The following is a 16,544-nucleotide window of genomic DNA, read 5'->3' on the forward strand; positions in this document are numbered from 1 at the left end:
CGAGAGAAATAAAAAGGAACAAACCAAGTTATGTGTTCATCAACGTTTCGTCTTTATTCATCCAAAGGAAGTCTTGAAATAAAGATGAAACGTTGATGAACACATAACTCGGTTTGTTCCTTTTTATTTCTCTCTCTCTCTCTCTCCCTCTCTCTCTCTCTCTCTCTCTCTCTCTATATATATATATATATATATATATATAACAGACAGCATAATCATGTTGACTCACTGGTTCTCATTACACGACCAAAGTTAAGCAACAATGAGCCTGGTCAGTACCAGATGAGTGACCATTTGGGAATATTGCAGCAAGACGTAGAAATTTCCAGGTTTGTATCTTGGGAAACATCAGAAAATCCCTATGTGGATTAATCTACGTTTCAATAATGTTAATCATCGTCTCATCAAAGGTTCAACAATTGTTACGTTGTCAACATGATGAGAATACCATGCAATATGATGCGAATAATAATCCAAATGATTCAAATTATCAATCCTCATCTCAAAAAATGAAACAGAAAAAAAAAAAAAAATTTTTTCTTCTTGCCTGACAACGTGGGGATCGGTTTGCTCGGATGCGAGCCATTTTCTGAAGATGGCAAATCAATTATTTCCGATAAACGGATTTGAAGAACTTCGATGTCATTGAGAAGCTGCGAGATTTCTGTTTTCAGCGTTAACCTGAAACATTCAAACATAAATATTATTGGTGAAAATTAGTTAAAATATTAGTATGAATATTAATTAAAATTATATCATTATTTTCACGTACTATAAAAACCCAAACACATCTGCATTCTTTTTTTTCCAATGCACAGGAAAAAAAAAAATTATTACCTTAAATGGTGCACGACTTCATCAATTTGTAAAATATTCAGACTCTGGCTCATTTCTTGAATTTCTTCATTCAAACTGGAACTTTGAGACGATCTAAAAATACACAAAAAATGCAATACTTTTGTAAAAAAGGGTACTTCTTTATATAAGAAACTATTCCGAGTTTTACCAAAAAATGTGCACACCATTCCGAATTTTATAAAAACTATACGCACCATGTTCAGCCATTAGTTATAAGTAGGACTATGACAAGAGAATATTATTTGCATTATTTTGACTCTCGAGTATATATTTTAGACTTTTCTCTTCCTTGCAACCTCTATCTCACAGAAGAGATGTTGCGAGTTTGTCTCTGATGTATCGTTATTTTCATGGAAAGTGTTCGACTGAGCTTCAATCTATGGTCCCCCCTCGCCAAACTTTCACAAGAAACACTCGTTTAGCTGTAAACACTATCAATAATTCCCCCCCACTCTTTATCTGTGCCTAAACCTAAACGTAGATTCCATGAACAAAGCTTTTTTATTAGAACTGCACGCCTGTGGAACTGCCTTCCGTTTTCCTGCTTTCCGGCTGACTACAATATGGTTGTCTTCAAGTCTAACGTAAATAAGTTCTTGATGAGCCGTTCCATATAAGTTATCAAATTTACCGAATTTTCATTACTAATGATTACTATATTGTACAATTTCTACTGTACACTCTTTAACCCTTATCCTTGAGTGGCCTCTTGGCCTTGATAATGTGGTGATGCCTATGTAAAAAAAAAAAAACATATTAATTAATATCTTAAGTTTATAAATATATTATGTTTTTAGATAGAGTGATGTGGTTCTCGATTGATTCACTGTGTCTAACTGTGTCGGATATATACTCGAGAGCTGAAACAATGAAAAGTATATTCTCTTGTCATCGTCCTACTTATAAGCCAGACATCTGCAAGGAGGATGGAAGTGTCTAGCGATCTCGTTCGGGGTTGTTTACTTTCTTGTCGCCACACTGAATCCTTATTCAATTGAAAGCTTACCAGCGATGAAAAGTAGGTTCTGTACAAAACTCCCAAGCATTCAAGACATTTGTTGTCTCCTCAAGATGCTGTCCCTCACACCACAAGATCGCCTATACACCCATATGTGGTTTTTTTTTATCAGGTTATCAAACGGTTCATTATGAACTGCTACCAAAAGGTCAAACGTCACAGGAATTGAAACGTGTGCAATAGCCAGTCGATGTACCATAATGTGCTGCAATGTCACGTAGACAGCAGTCGCTGCAGTGAAATAGAGAGATGAGCAGTAGACGGTAGCAGGAGTGGTGACGTCATGCAGAGACAGCAACAGCAACAGGAGCACTAAGAGAGAGTTGAGTGGGAGAGATGTGACAGCATGAACAACAGCAGAAGGAAAAACGTGTGCAATAGCCAGCACTGGTGAATTACAAAGATGTGTTTACCACCATGACAGTGCCAGGACACATCTCACAGGGTTACAATACAGCGACTTAGATGAGAGACTTTGTGCTATCCACCTTATTCACCCGACCTTGCACCATCTGATTATAACTTCTTCCACTCCCTGGATAATCATATTTGTGGGAAATCCTTCAGCAATGAAGAAGACGTGTGTCAAGCCTTTATAGACTTGTTTGCGTCCAAAATCCATGAATTCTACTATGACAAGGTGCTGAATGCCGATGGTGATTACTTCGAAAACTAAATATGTTACATATATTGTGAAGTGTTTTCTTTTTTGCCTTTAAAAATGGACAGAACTTTCTTTTTTTGTTGTTCTTATTCACATTAAATTTGACAACCTAATTATAATTCTGTTAAGGGGGCCCAAATCAATATTATTATTTGCTTTTTCTTTACATGTTTTGCCTGTGCAATTACTTAAGACGCTGTGGTAAAGTGGAAAATATAACTTCATTTAAATCCTATAAATAAGCCTGTATATTTTTTCACTGACTGTTACTTTGATCATATACATTTTATAAATAAACAAATAAATGAATAACTTAAAAATGAGAAAAAAAAAATGAAGGGATAAAAAAGCGAGGAATAAAATCAATAAATAGAGCTTATCAATAAAATAGGTGGATAATGAAGTCGCCACTAGAAAAGAAAAACAACCATAAAGACTTAAGATAGGGAAGTAACAGCAACTAGAGTACAATATTACTTCAGATCAAAGCGAAAACATAGGCCAATAAACAACCGTCAAGTTGAAATAACACCAATACCTCTCTGCTACAATAGCTTGACCACCTCTTCCTCTTCCTGCACCATCCCCCTACTCCTTCCCTCCAAAACCTCTACAGCTCACATTCACAACTCTAACACTCCACTTTCTTTCAGAGTGTAAACCACACCCGAATATATTTTATAAAAAAAATGTAATCTTGACTCTCGTTTCAATCTCGCCTCTTCTTTGGTCTGATGAAGTGGTCTCTTTGAATTGGGAGTCCACTGAAACAGGTATGCACATATTTAACCAATAGTGTTTGTATAATAAACAGATGCTGGTTAAGTTAGACGAACATCTTTGCATTTGCTAACTTGTATAAACTAGCACGTTCCATCTAAAATCAGACAGGGGAGGGTAGGATCTGGTAGTCTTCCTCCTTTCATAGCCTTGGACTCTGCTATTGGCTAGCATTTGGTTGACAATCCATGCTGTGCTGATAAATATAAAATGGAGTGGTTCGAGGTGCTACACAAAGCAGATTCCAAAAATCATTTAAAGATTTTGGAGTCTGTCTCTATTGCAGTTCGAAAGCCTTCTTTATGTCGGCAAAAGGAGACAACGGAAACATAATTTCTCTTTGGGGAACTTTGACCTCCCCCCCCCATTCCCCCCATCCCCCCTCCCCCGCTGTGCCAAGGTTTAGTTTTAATCGCTTTTAAACGCAATTTCAGATTACATATTTCTTTTAATCGTTTTTTCTTTGGAACTTTGGCCCCTTTTCTCCCTTGGTTTTTCTCTCCCTCATTGTTTTAGTCCCTTTTAAACGCTGTATTTATAGATTAAATCTTCTGTTCTGATGAGATGATAGCTGAAAGAGCTTTTGAGAAATTTCCGCATATTCTATTTAAATCTATCTCTCCGCCGTACTGTATATCGATACTCTCTGGCTGACTGGGACAGCTTCCGTACTTTCATATCTGACCTACCTCTGCATTCCATGTTAAAAAAAGAATGTGTCCTCTATAGTATCAGACCTGACCGAATGGTTGATTGTAGGCATAGATCGATTCATACCATCCAAAAAATTCCAACAAACAACTAACAGCCAGCCATGGTTCTCCCCTGAATGTGCTGCTGCCATCGCGCACAGAAATCACTTTTTCCATAGCTACAAACGTAATAGATGTACTGAGACTAAAATACTGCTGCCATATCTGGGCAGGAGCTGCTAAAAACAGCCTATCCTGCCTTGACAGAGTACAAAATAGACTTCGTGGCTTAGTGGGGGATGCCCTTTTCTCTACCCTGCAACCTCTCTCTCACAGAAGAGACGTTGTGAGCCTATCCTTTTTTTATCGTTATTTCCATGGCAGGTGCTCGTTGAGCTCCAATCTCTGGTCCCCCCTCGCCAATCTTTCACGAAAAACACCCGTCTAGCTGAATCCACTGTGAAAAATTTCCCCCACTCTTTATCTGTGCCTAAATCAAAACGTGGATTCCATGAACAAAGCTTCTTTCTTAGAACTGCACGCCTGTGGAACTCTGTTCCATCTGCCTGCTTCCTACCTGACTACAACTTGGATGTGTTCAAGTCCAACATTTACAAATTCCTAATGAACCGCCCCCTTAAGTAAACACTTCATCAAATCTCCACACTAACGTAATGTACTTGCAATAACCCTTATCCCTGAGTGGCTTCCAGGCCTTGATAAGTGGTGACCACTGTGTTTAAAAAAAATAAAAGCTGCTTTCAGGACTGCCAGCAACCACTGTAAAAGAGTAATAAAACATGCAAGAGAGCTATATGCTCAGTCTGTTAAATCCAAAGTAGCTGAGCAGTGGCTTAGTTCCCACCAGTTCTGGCAAATAGCAAACATGACCTTGAACAGAAGCATGCATTCTATCCCAACTATCATCAATGGACCTGAGGTAATCTCGTCAGCATCAGACAAGGCCAGACTATTTGCCAAGAACTTTGCAGCTAATTCTACCCTATGCGACAATGACCATCAACTCCCTGTATTTCCTCCTATAACAGACAACACACTATGCAAAATACAAATATCTGTGCGTGAGGTCGCCAAGCTAATAAAGAACCTTGATTTCAGTAAAGCAACTGGCCCTGACGGCATTCCAGTTATAGTGCTGAAAAAGATCCAACCAGAACTTGCCCCATACTTACAAAACTGTTTAAGCATTGCCTTAAGGAGAAGTGCTTTCCAACACCCTGGAAAACCTCATCAGTATGCCCTGTATTTAAGAATTCAGGTGAAAAGTCATCTCCCTCTCAGTACAGACCAATAAGTCTCCTCTGTGTCATGAGTAAGTTGTTGGAATCCATATTAAATAAAAAAGTAATCAACCACCTGAACAGAAACAACCTTCTTAGTAACATGCAATATGGTTTCCGCTCTGCAAGATCTACAGCAGATGTGCTAACGGTTATATCACATAGGATTAGTGAATCTCTTGACAAAGGTTTCCTTTCCAGGGCAATTGCTCTTGACATATCGAAGGCCTTCGATAAGGTATGGCATAAGGACCTACTGCACAAGATTTCTAGCTACGGTATTACTGGAAATGTTTTCTCAATCATTAAATCATTTCTGATAGGTTCATAAGAGAAGTGGTTGATGAGCAGAAATCAGAGGCCCACAGTATTAATGCTGGAGTCCCTCAGGGATCCATCCTGGGCTCATCTCTCTTCCTGATCTACATCAATGACCTCCCAAAACACATAATTAAATCATTCATTGACATCTATGCTGATGACACGACCATCTACGGCAACACATCAAAGGCCGTAAATGACAAAGTTCTCTCTAATTCTCTCTCCTCTGATCTTGAGCGCGTGGTACAATGGGGGAAGAGGTGGCTGGTCACTTTTAATTCATCCAAAACCAAGCTTCTATCTTTACATCATCAACGCTCGGATCCCTATCTGGCATCAATTGAAATAGATGGCTCTCGTCTTGGGAAGGCCCTATGTTTTGACAAGCTTCTGGGTTTGACCTTTACTCCTGATCTGAAATGGAACACGTACATCAAATCTGTTGCCAGGGACGCTGGGAAAATGGTGGGATCCTTCTACCGCTCCAGAAGATATCTCACTACTGATGCAATTCTCTATCTGTATAAAAGCCAAGTACGTCCAAGGATGGAGTACTGCTGCCACATCTGGGCAGGAGCTGCTAAAAACAGCCTATCCTGCCTTGACAGAGTACAAAATAGCCTTTATGGTTTAGTGGGGGATGACCTTTTCTCTTCTCTTCCCTACAACCTCTCTCCCACAAGAGAGACGTTGCGAGCCTGTCTTTGTTTTATCGTTATTTCCATGGCAGATGCTCGTCTGAGCTCCAATCTCTCGTCCCGCCTCGCCAATCTTTCATGAGAAACACCCGTCTGGCTGAAACTACTGTCAATAATTTTCCCCACTCTTTATCTGTGCCTAAATCCAAACGTAGATTCCATGAGCAAAACTTCTTTCTTAGAACTGCACGCCAGTGGAACTCTCTGCCGCTTGCCTGTTTCCCACCTGACTACAACTTGAACGTCTTCAAGTCCAACATAAACAAACTCCTGACAAACCGCCCCCTTAAGTAAGACACTCTATCAAAACCCCCAATACTAATGATTACTACAATACTATCTCATTGATTACTGTACACGCAATAACCCTTATCCCTGAGTGGCCTTCAGGCCTTGATAAGAGGTGACCCCCATGTAAAAAAAAAAAAATCTATCTATCTATCTATCTATCTATCTATCTATCTCTCTCTCTCTCTCTCTCTCTCTCTCTCTCTATATATATATATATATATATATATATATATATATATATATATATATATATATATGTATAAACTAACATAATATATATATTAAAAAAAACACGTTTAAGTACACCTAGTTTTAAAATAGTTAAGATATTTAGATGCCTACACTTCCCACTAAAAAAGCACACACAAAGGAAGGGTTCAACATAAGGTCAACTGGGCCTTTGTTCTGTAAGTGCCTGTCCATTGGCTGATTAGGAAGGAAGCAGTGGAAACTAGAAAGCTGATTGGCTAACTAAAAATTCAATAGAATGTGTGGAGATAAAAACACGAGACAACCACAACTCTTTGCATAACCTGATAAATCCTAGCATGAATGAAATGCGGATTATTCTGTGTAGCTTAATTGCCATATATATTTTTTATAACTTACTACTATATATATATTTATATATATTATATGTACATATAAAACTCTCCATTTTGTCACCATGCGATAATTCTCATTTTTTTTTTTAATAAAAATACTTTAAACTCACTTTTTCTCTTTGAACCCATTACACAAAATTCTGCTTTTTGGGTTTCTTTGGAACATCTTATATTAACGGGATGTCTTGGATCTTTTATATTTGGAACCTCCACTTTTACCAACATTTTGGATACGTGAGTCTTTGAATTTTCAACAAAACTTTACACTATATATATATATATATATATATATATATATATATATATATATATATATATATATATATAATGTTCATTTCAGTTATATATATATATATATATATATATAGTGTAAAGTTTTGTTGAAAATTCAAAGACTCACGTTTTCTTTTTTATAACCTTCGCTTATTTCCTGGATTTTTCCATTACAGCTGTTTCATTAATGAGTGGCAATTTTACGATTTATGTTTCCATAAAAATATCCTGTCCCCACCAACTTCTTCAGATGTTTATCCATTAGATTTTTACAACAAAAGGTATATTTTTAACATGCTGGACATCGTATTCGGGTAAAAAGATTTCCACAGCCATGCTTCCTCACTTCCTCCATCTTTTGGTGTTATGTTTTCTGTTTTAACCTGTCCTTTCATATTTTTATTTTTTTATTTATATATATATTTAAAAGAATGTAGCCATCAACAATTGTAGGTTTTTCAGACTTTTATCATTTTTTTATATTTAAAATATTTTTATAACGTGTTTCAAGCCTTGTTCAGCTCTCTTCAGATATTTTTATATAATGTTGTTTTTTTTTAATCAAAGGTTTGGAATTTCTTTATCTCTGCCAACACTGATTGTGTTTTTCAGAGAAATGTCAATCTCAGACGTTTTGTCACCAGTCGTCGGTGCGCTGGTTAAGAGTTCAATCAGTTAGAGTTAAGTCCATTTAGTGGGCGAGGGGGCATTGAGTCTATTTGGTGAATATTTTTATGGGTTTTTATGAGTTTCTTTCTTTTTTTGATGTGTGTGTATGTGTGTGTCAGTGCATGCTTGTGTGTTAAGGCAAGGTTTGTGTGTTGTGTGTGTGTGTGTGTGTGTGTGTGTGTGTGTGTGTGTGTGTGAATGTGTGTGGGTCAAGATCTGTGATTTCTTCTTTAACATGGCAGAAAACTAAGATGAGAATTAAAGCACATAATAGAATATTAAAGAAGAGAAAAAAATAAATAAAAGAAAATATAATAACAAATTTTTCATGCAGGAAGAAACTTTAGTCAGCAGAAAAAATATAATATTGATAAAAAAACATTTTTTTTTACCTAAACATAAAAAATTGCTTTAAACCCTTTTAAGCAAACATTTTCTCCCTATTTGTATTGAAAGTGAAAAAAAAAATTTTTTTAAAGAACGCAAGAGAGTTGTATGCTCAATCTGTTAAGTCCAAAGTAGCTGAGCAGCGGCTTGGTTCCCACCAGTTTTGGCAAATAGCAAACAGAATCCTGAACAGAAGCGTGTGCTCCATCCCAACTATTATCAATGGACCTGAGGTAATCTCGTCAGCATCAGACAAAGCCAAACTCTTTGTCAAGAACTTTGCAGCTAATTCTACCCTTTGCGACCAAGGCCGCCAACCCCCAATATTTCCTCCTGTATCAGAAAACACGCTATGTGATATACGTATATCTGTACGTGATGTTGCCAAGCTAATCAAAAACCTTGATTCCAGTAAAGCAACTGGCCCTGACGGTATTCCAATTATAGTACTCAAAAAACTTCAACCTGAACTAGCACCCATACTTACAAAACTGTTTAAACGTTGTCTTAAGGAGAATAGTTTCCCATCTCCCTGGAAAATTTCATCAGTATGCCCTGTATTTAAGAATTCAGGTGATCGCTCATCCCCCTCTCAGTACAGGCCAATAAGTCTCCTGTGCGTCATGAGTAAGTTGCTAGAATCTGTGTTAAATACAGAAGTAATCAACCATCTCAACAAAAATAACCTTCTTAGTGACACTCAATATGGTTTCCGTTCTGCTAGATCTACAGCAGATGTGCTTACAGTTATATCGCATAGGATTAGCAAATCTCTCGACAGTGGCAATCTTTCTAGGGCAATTGCTCTTGACATATCTAAAGCCTTTGATAGGGTATGGCATAAAGGTTTACTTCATAAGATCGCTAGCTATGGTATAGCTGGAAATGTCTTCTCAATTATTAAATCATTTCTTTCTGATAGGTTCATAAGAGTAGTAGTTGAGAGGCAAAAATCAGAAGCTCACATTATTAATGCCGTTGTCCCTCAGGGGTCCATCCTGGGCCCAACTCTTTTCCTGATCTACATTAATGATCTTCCAAATCACATCCTTACATCATTTGTAGACATTTATGCTGACGACACTACCATTTATGGTAGCACATCCAAGACAGTAAACGACCAAGTTCTCTCCAATTCTCTCTCCTCTGATCTTGAGCACATAGTACAATGGGGAAAGGAGTGGCTGGTTACTTTTAATGCATCTAAAACCAAGCTTCTCTCTTTACATCATCAACATTCTGATCCACATCTGGCATCAATTGAAATGAATGGCTCTCGTCTTCAGGAGGCCTCAAGTTTTGACAAGCTTCTGGGCTTGACCATTACTCCTGATCTTAAATGGAACATGTACATCAAATCTGTTGCCAAGGCCGCTGGAAAAATGGTGGGATCTTTCTATCGATCCGGTAAATATCTCACTGCTGATGCTATTCTCTATCTATATAAGAGCCAGGTACGTTCAAGGATGGAATACTGTTGCCACATCTGGGCAGGAGCTGCTAGAAAGGACTTGTCCTGCCTTGATAGAGTTCAAAATAGACTTCGTAGCCTCGTAGGAGATGTCCTTTTCTCCTCCTTGCAACCTCTATCTCACAGATGTTGCGAGTTTGTCTCTGATGTATCGTTATTTTCATGGAAAGTGTTCGAATGAGCTTCAATCTATGGTCCCCCCTCGCCAAACTTTCACAAGAAACACTCGTCTAGCTGTAAACACTATCAATAATTCCCCCCACTCTTTATCTGTGCCTAAACCTAAACGTAGATTCCATGAACAAAGCTTCTTTCTTAGAACTGCATGCCTGTAGAATTGCCTTCCGTTTTCCTGCTTTCCGGCTGACTACAATATGGTTGTCTTCAAGTCTAACATAAATAAGTTCTTGATGAGCCGTTCCATATAAGTTATCAAATTTACCAAATTTTCATTACTAATGATTACTATAATGTCCAATTTCTACTGTACACTCTTTAACCCTTATCCTTGAGTGGCCTCTTGGCCTTGATAATGTGGTGATGCCTATGTAAAAAAAAAAAAAACATAAAAAATTGCTTTAACAAAAACAAACATAATAAACATAAAAATTGCTTTTTAAATACATTTGAAAGGGAGATAACCTAGAGCATTGTATTGAAAGTGAAAATTAAGATAATAATTAAAGCACATAATAAAAGAATATTAAATACTAGCGGGGGTACCTGGCGTTGCCCGAGTGTTTGTTTCCGGGACGGGGGGGGGGTTAAAAAATGTTATGGTAGGTAAGTAGGAAGGATCAAACCCGGAGTCATGAGTAAAAGTAGGAAAATAAAGTGTGAAAAAAAAAAGAAAAAAAAACAAAAAAAACATCTGCAACGTTAACAGTTCGGCCACCAAGAAAAGTCCATTCCAGTTGTTTAGGAAAAAAAAAAACAAAAAAAAAACGACTATGGTAGGTCGGCGCGAACGTGAAAATATAATGTGAATTGTCCAGCATGCTAACTACTACGCCACAGAGCACTGCAGCTTAGTTTAGTGATTTTAAATAACTTCACATGAAAGAACTACGAAGCCAAACCGGTGTTCTCTTCTCAACTGTTCCTTGTGAACGATCCCCAAACGGTGTTAAGTGGTGGCAGGGGGAGGAGGAATTTATTAGAGAGAAAATATTTTACCACTTCCATTGATCTTAACCGATTTTGGCCGTGACTTCTCAGCAGAAAAAGTATAGAAATCTAAGATTATCGAGGAATTTGAGAAATAATAAGCCTATAACACACCTCAGATATTGTTCTGCCGTTTGTGCATATTATATTTGCATGAAATACCTTGATTTTTAATCCTATTAAGGTCAAAATCCGACGGGAAAAAATGAGTTCATTTTATTTATATAGAGATAAAAAAAAAATAAATAATAAAATTAGAAAAAAACTGGTCATAGTAGACTTGTTGGAAGGAGACGGCATAACCGACCCAAGATGAATGCCGCAACTATGACTTGTTTCCTGGAACTAAACTTGTTTCCTTCAATAATTACAAGAAACCTTCTCTACCACCAATAGCAATGGCCAAAGCCTCTTTATCTGGAAGTGTATCTCTTAAACTGCTCGGCTTAACATTCACAGGAAACATGACTTGGAACATTGAGAGTATTACCAGGACCGCTGCGAAGAAGGTAGGTTCTCTCTAGCATGCTAGAAAGCTACTAACGCCCGAAAGTATCCTGTACCTCTATAAGGCCACCATTCGCCCATGTATGGAGTAGTGTTGTCATATTTGGGCTGGTGCATCTGCTATTAGTCTCTCGCTCCAAGACAAGGTTCAAAAGAGAGTCGCCAACCTGATAGGTCCTGAACTGTCATATAAGCTTCAGCCTCTGTCCCATCAATGAAATGGTGCATCCTTCTGCCTGTTCTACAAGTATTTTAATGGTGAATGCTCTGATGAACTGCAAGCACTTGTATCCCCTCGACATAAATACCCCTGACAAACCTGACAAGCAGCTAAATCCTACCCCTTCACAGTAGAGGTCCCTAGATGTAAGAGAACCTTCTACTCCAGTAGTTTCTTCCCCAGAACCGCTAGACTTTGGAATTCCCTTCCAGGTCCCTGCTTCCCCAACTGTACTGACATGCAGAAGTTCAAGTGTAACATGAAGCAACATCTTGCTGCCCAACTCCCTACATAGTACCCCTGTAGCTTATGTCCCTGATAGTAACCCCCTACATCAAAGTGGCAATGTGCCTTGTTTGGGGTGAAAATGTAATAAAAAAAAAACAACTTACCTGCCAGTGGATGGAGAAGATAGAGAATTATATTGTCCATCACTCGATAAAGATAATGAGGATGAGGGCCGACTACTTCCTGTGAAATCTCCTGGAAAAAAAAAATTTCGATAAAAACAAAAATTACGATAAAAAAAAATGTTTCCAAAGGTAAAAAACAAAAACAAACATAAACTATTGCATTTTAATGAAACGCAAACTTACTTCAGGATAATGTCCAAAATAGTTAACAATCACAAAAATAAAAATAAGTAATTTATAGTAAACGCACTAGAATTAAATTCTCTACCAATTAGCATACTTTTAAAGTGTGGAAATTGTAAGATGTTTTCAATTTCAGAATGTTATGTTGTCGAAAACTGTTTTATCAAAACATAAAGAACAACATGTAGTTTTTTTAAGTGTTTTTGTTTGAATAGAGAGGGCTATCCACTTGGACTTAGCGTTAATGGTAAGGTAAGTAATTTGTGTTTTTCTATTTTTTCTACATGAAGTTAACTGAGTTGCTAGCAAATCTCATGTTAATTATGTTAATGAGATTTCCAAGGGACTTAACTCTGGCCTATATTGTTGTTGTTGTTGCAACAGCATTCACCCTGATAGGATTAAGCCATCATCTCCCTTGCTTTACCCTGACAGTCCATGCAAAGGGGTAGTATCATATGCAAGATGGAAGAAAACTTGTGTCCTTGCACCAAATTACTACATGATACATCTCAAATCACTATATGATAAGTCTCAAATCATTATATGATACATCTCAAATCACTATATGATATGTCTCAAATCACTATATGATACGTCTCAAATCACTATATGATGCATCTCAAATCACTATATGATACGTCTCAAATCACTATATGATACGTCTCAAATCACTAAATGATACATCTCAAATCACTATATGATACATCTCAAATCACTATATGATACGTCTCAAATCACTATATGATACATCTCAAATCACTATATGATACGTCTCAAATCACTATATGATACATCTCAAATCACTATATGATACATCTCAAATCACAATATGATATGTCTCAAATCACTATATGATACGTCTCAAATCACTATATGATTCGTCTCAAATCACTATATGATACATCTCAAATGACTACATACGTCTCAAATCACTATATGATACATCTTAAATCACTATATGATACATCTCAAATCACTATATTACACATCTTAAATCACTATATGATACATCTCAAATAACTATATGATACATCAAGAATCACTATATGATACATCTCAAATCACTATATAATACGTCTCAAATCACTATATGATACGTCTCAAATAACTATATGATACATCTAAAATCACTATATAATACATTTCAAATCACTATATGATACATCTCAAATCACTATATGATAAGTCTCAAATCATTATATGATACATCTCAAATCACTATATGATATGTCTCAAATCACTATATGATACGTCTCAAATCACTATATGATACATCTCAAATCACTATATGATACGTCTCAAATAACTATATGATACATCTCAAATCACTATATAATACGTCTCAAATCACTATATGATATGTCTCAAATCACTATATGATACATCTCAAATAACTATATGATACATTTAGAATCACTATATGATACATCTCAAATCACTATATGATACATCTAGAATCACTATATGATACATCTCAAATCACTTTATGATACATCTCAAATCACTATATAATACGTCTCAAATCACTATATGATACGTCTCAAATCACTATATGATACATCTCAAATCACTAAAGAATACGTCTCAAATCACTATATGATATGTCTCAAATCACTATATTATACATCTCAAATCACTATATGATATGTCTCAAATAAGTATATGATACATCTCAAATCACTATATAATACGTCTCAAATCACTATATGATATGTCTCAAATCACTATATCATACATCTCGAATCACTATATGATACATCTCAAATCACTATATGATACATCTCAAATCACTATATGATATGTCTCAAATCACTATATGATACATCTCAAATAACTATATGATACATCTCAAATCACTATATGATACATCTCAAATCACTATATGATATGTCTCAAATCACTATATCATACATCACAAATAACTATATGATACATCTCAAATCACTATATGATACATCTCAAATCACTATATGATACGTCTCAAATCACTAAATGATACATTTCAAATAACTATATGATACGTCTCAAATCACTATATAATACGTCTTAAATCACTAAATGATACATCTCAAATCACTATATGATACATCTCAAATCACTACATAATATGTCTCAAATCACTATATGATATGCCTCAAATCACTATATAATACATTTCAAATCACTATATGATACATCTCAAATCACTATATGATACATCTCAAATCACTATATAATACGTCTCAAATCACTATATGATATGTCTCAAATCACTATATGATACATCTCAAATCACTATAGAATACGTCTCAAATCACTATATGATACGTCTCAAATCACTATATGATACATCTCAAATCACTATATGATACATCTCAAATCACTATAATTATATGTCTCAAATCACTATATGATACATCTCAAATCACTATATGATACATCTCAAATCACTATATGATACGTCTCAAATCACTAGCGTGCAGTTACATTGTAGTTAGTTTCTTCATACTGATTTCACTGCATTGCAAACTGTGACACCCTTTACGATGTGATGCTGTTAGTACATTTGGGTGTAGACAGAATACGGCTGATCTAGAGGAATAAACCTTGATAAAAAAAAACTCCCTTTATCTTTCACGAGGTAGTTGTAGTTCCGGTGACGATCATCCTCAAACAGATTTTTTGGCAGGGAAAGCATCAAACTTTTGCAGAAAATTGTTCTTGAAAATGGAAAGTGGAAAACTATTAAACTGTACATTTGCTTATTCAGTCTTGAAGATAACATTTTTATAAATACTGCTGGAGATTTTTTCTCACCCGCAAAATCAATAACGATTCGACCATTCCTGCAATGACCTGTTCCTTGTTGATTGTGATCTTGTTAAGTTTTGAGACATTGTGTTGAACAAAGATGGCAGCGTAGTTCAGGTCAGTAACCAAGATGGCGGCCAAGAATCAAATGCATTCCATGGTGTAGTTAACCTGTAAAGTTTTGAGACACTGTGTTGAACAAAGATGGCGGCGTAGTTCAGATCAGTAACCAAGATGGCGGCCAAGAATCAAATGTGGTCCGTGGCGTAGTTAACGGCGAACTGATTGAATCCAAAATTCAACAATTTTTATAATTTTGAAACGTTTTCATTGGTTGTTTAGCACAGCCGTTGATTATAAAAAGGATTGGCGAATCCATTCGTCTCATACCCCCATTAGGAGTCAAAAACATTTTACAGATGTAATACTGGTTCTGTACAGTTCTAGGAGGTCCACCCTCTCAGGTGTTGTCTTCTGTCCTTGAGAAGGAGTTAGCTTCTTGCTAATCGTTTGAAGAGCCTCTGCTGTGGAATGTTGTACAGGCATCTTTTGCAGGGTTAGAGTGCCCCTTCTTTAGAGTCGCTGACTTTTCAATCCCACTTTATGACCCTTGTGTCACATTTCTCACGATGGGAAAGAAATAAATACAGCAAATACTTCAGTATAATTGGTGGAGAGAGAACGTAGCAGAAAACTCTGTATCTGCATCTGCACCGGAAGTGGTTACATAGTCAAGTGTTAACTATTCTACACTTTTTAACAATTTCTGGGGTTAAATTCGACACCCTACTCTCAAAACTTGCAACTCAAAAACTCACCACTTGAAAACTCGCCTCTCCAAAAGTCACAACTCCAAAACTTGCAATTCCAACATTTGTAACTCCAAAACCTGTAATTCTGCAACTCCAAAACTTGTCACTCTAAAACTTTCCACTGCAAAATTTGCCACTCCAAAACTTGCCACTCCAAAACTTGTAATTCTGCCACTCCAAAACTTGTCACTCAAAAATTTGTCACTCCAAAGCTTGTCACTCTAAAACTTGCCACTCCAAAACTTGTAATCCTGCCACTCTAAAACTTGCCACTCTAAAACTTGCCACTCCAAAACTTGTCACTCTAAAACTTGCCACTCTAAAACTTGCCACTCAAAAACTTGTCACTCCAAAGCTTGTCACTCTAAAACTTGTCACACTAAAACTTGCCACTCCAAAACTTGTCACTCTAAAATTTACC

At 36.5% G+C, this 16,544-nt stretch overlaps 1 protein-coding gene across 1 annotated transcript in view; it reads right to left on the minus strand.

The window, feature by feature from the left end:
• Positions 1-16,544, minus strand: part of LOC145259082 (coiled-coil domain-containing protein 24-like) — a 56,650-nt gene that overhangs the window by 8,217 nt on the left and 31,889 nt on the right. Inside the window, exons 5-7 of the mRNA XM_080116718.1 lie at positions 12,315-12,405; positions 838-930; positions 548-681 (exon numbers count right to left, since the gene is read on the minus strand). Coding sequence (XP_079972844.1) covers positions 548-681; positions 838-930; positions 12,315-12,405 — 318 coding nt within the window. The remainder of the gene's footprint in view (positions 1-547; positions 682-837; positions 931-12,314; positions 12,406-16,544) is intronic.

This window comes from Euprymna scolopes, chromosome 34 (genome assembly GCF_053919585.1).
Source record: "Euprymna scolopes isolate OS-2025 chromosome 34, ASM5391958v1, whole genome shotgun sequence".
In the NCBI taxonomy this organism is placed as follows: Eukaryota; Metazoa; Mollusca; class Cephalopoda; order Sepiida; family Sepiolidae; genus Euprymna; species Euprymna scolopes.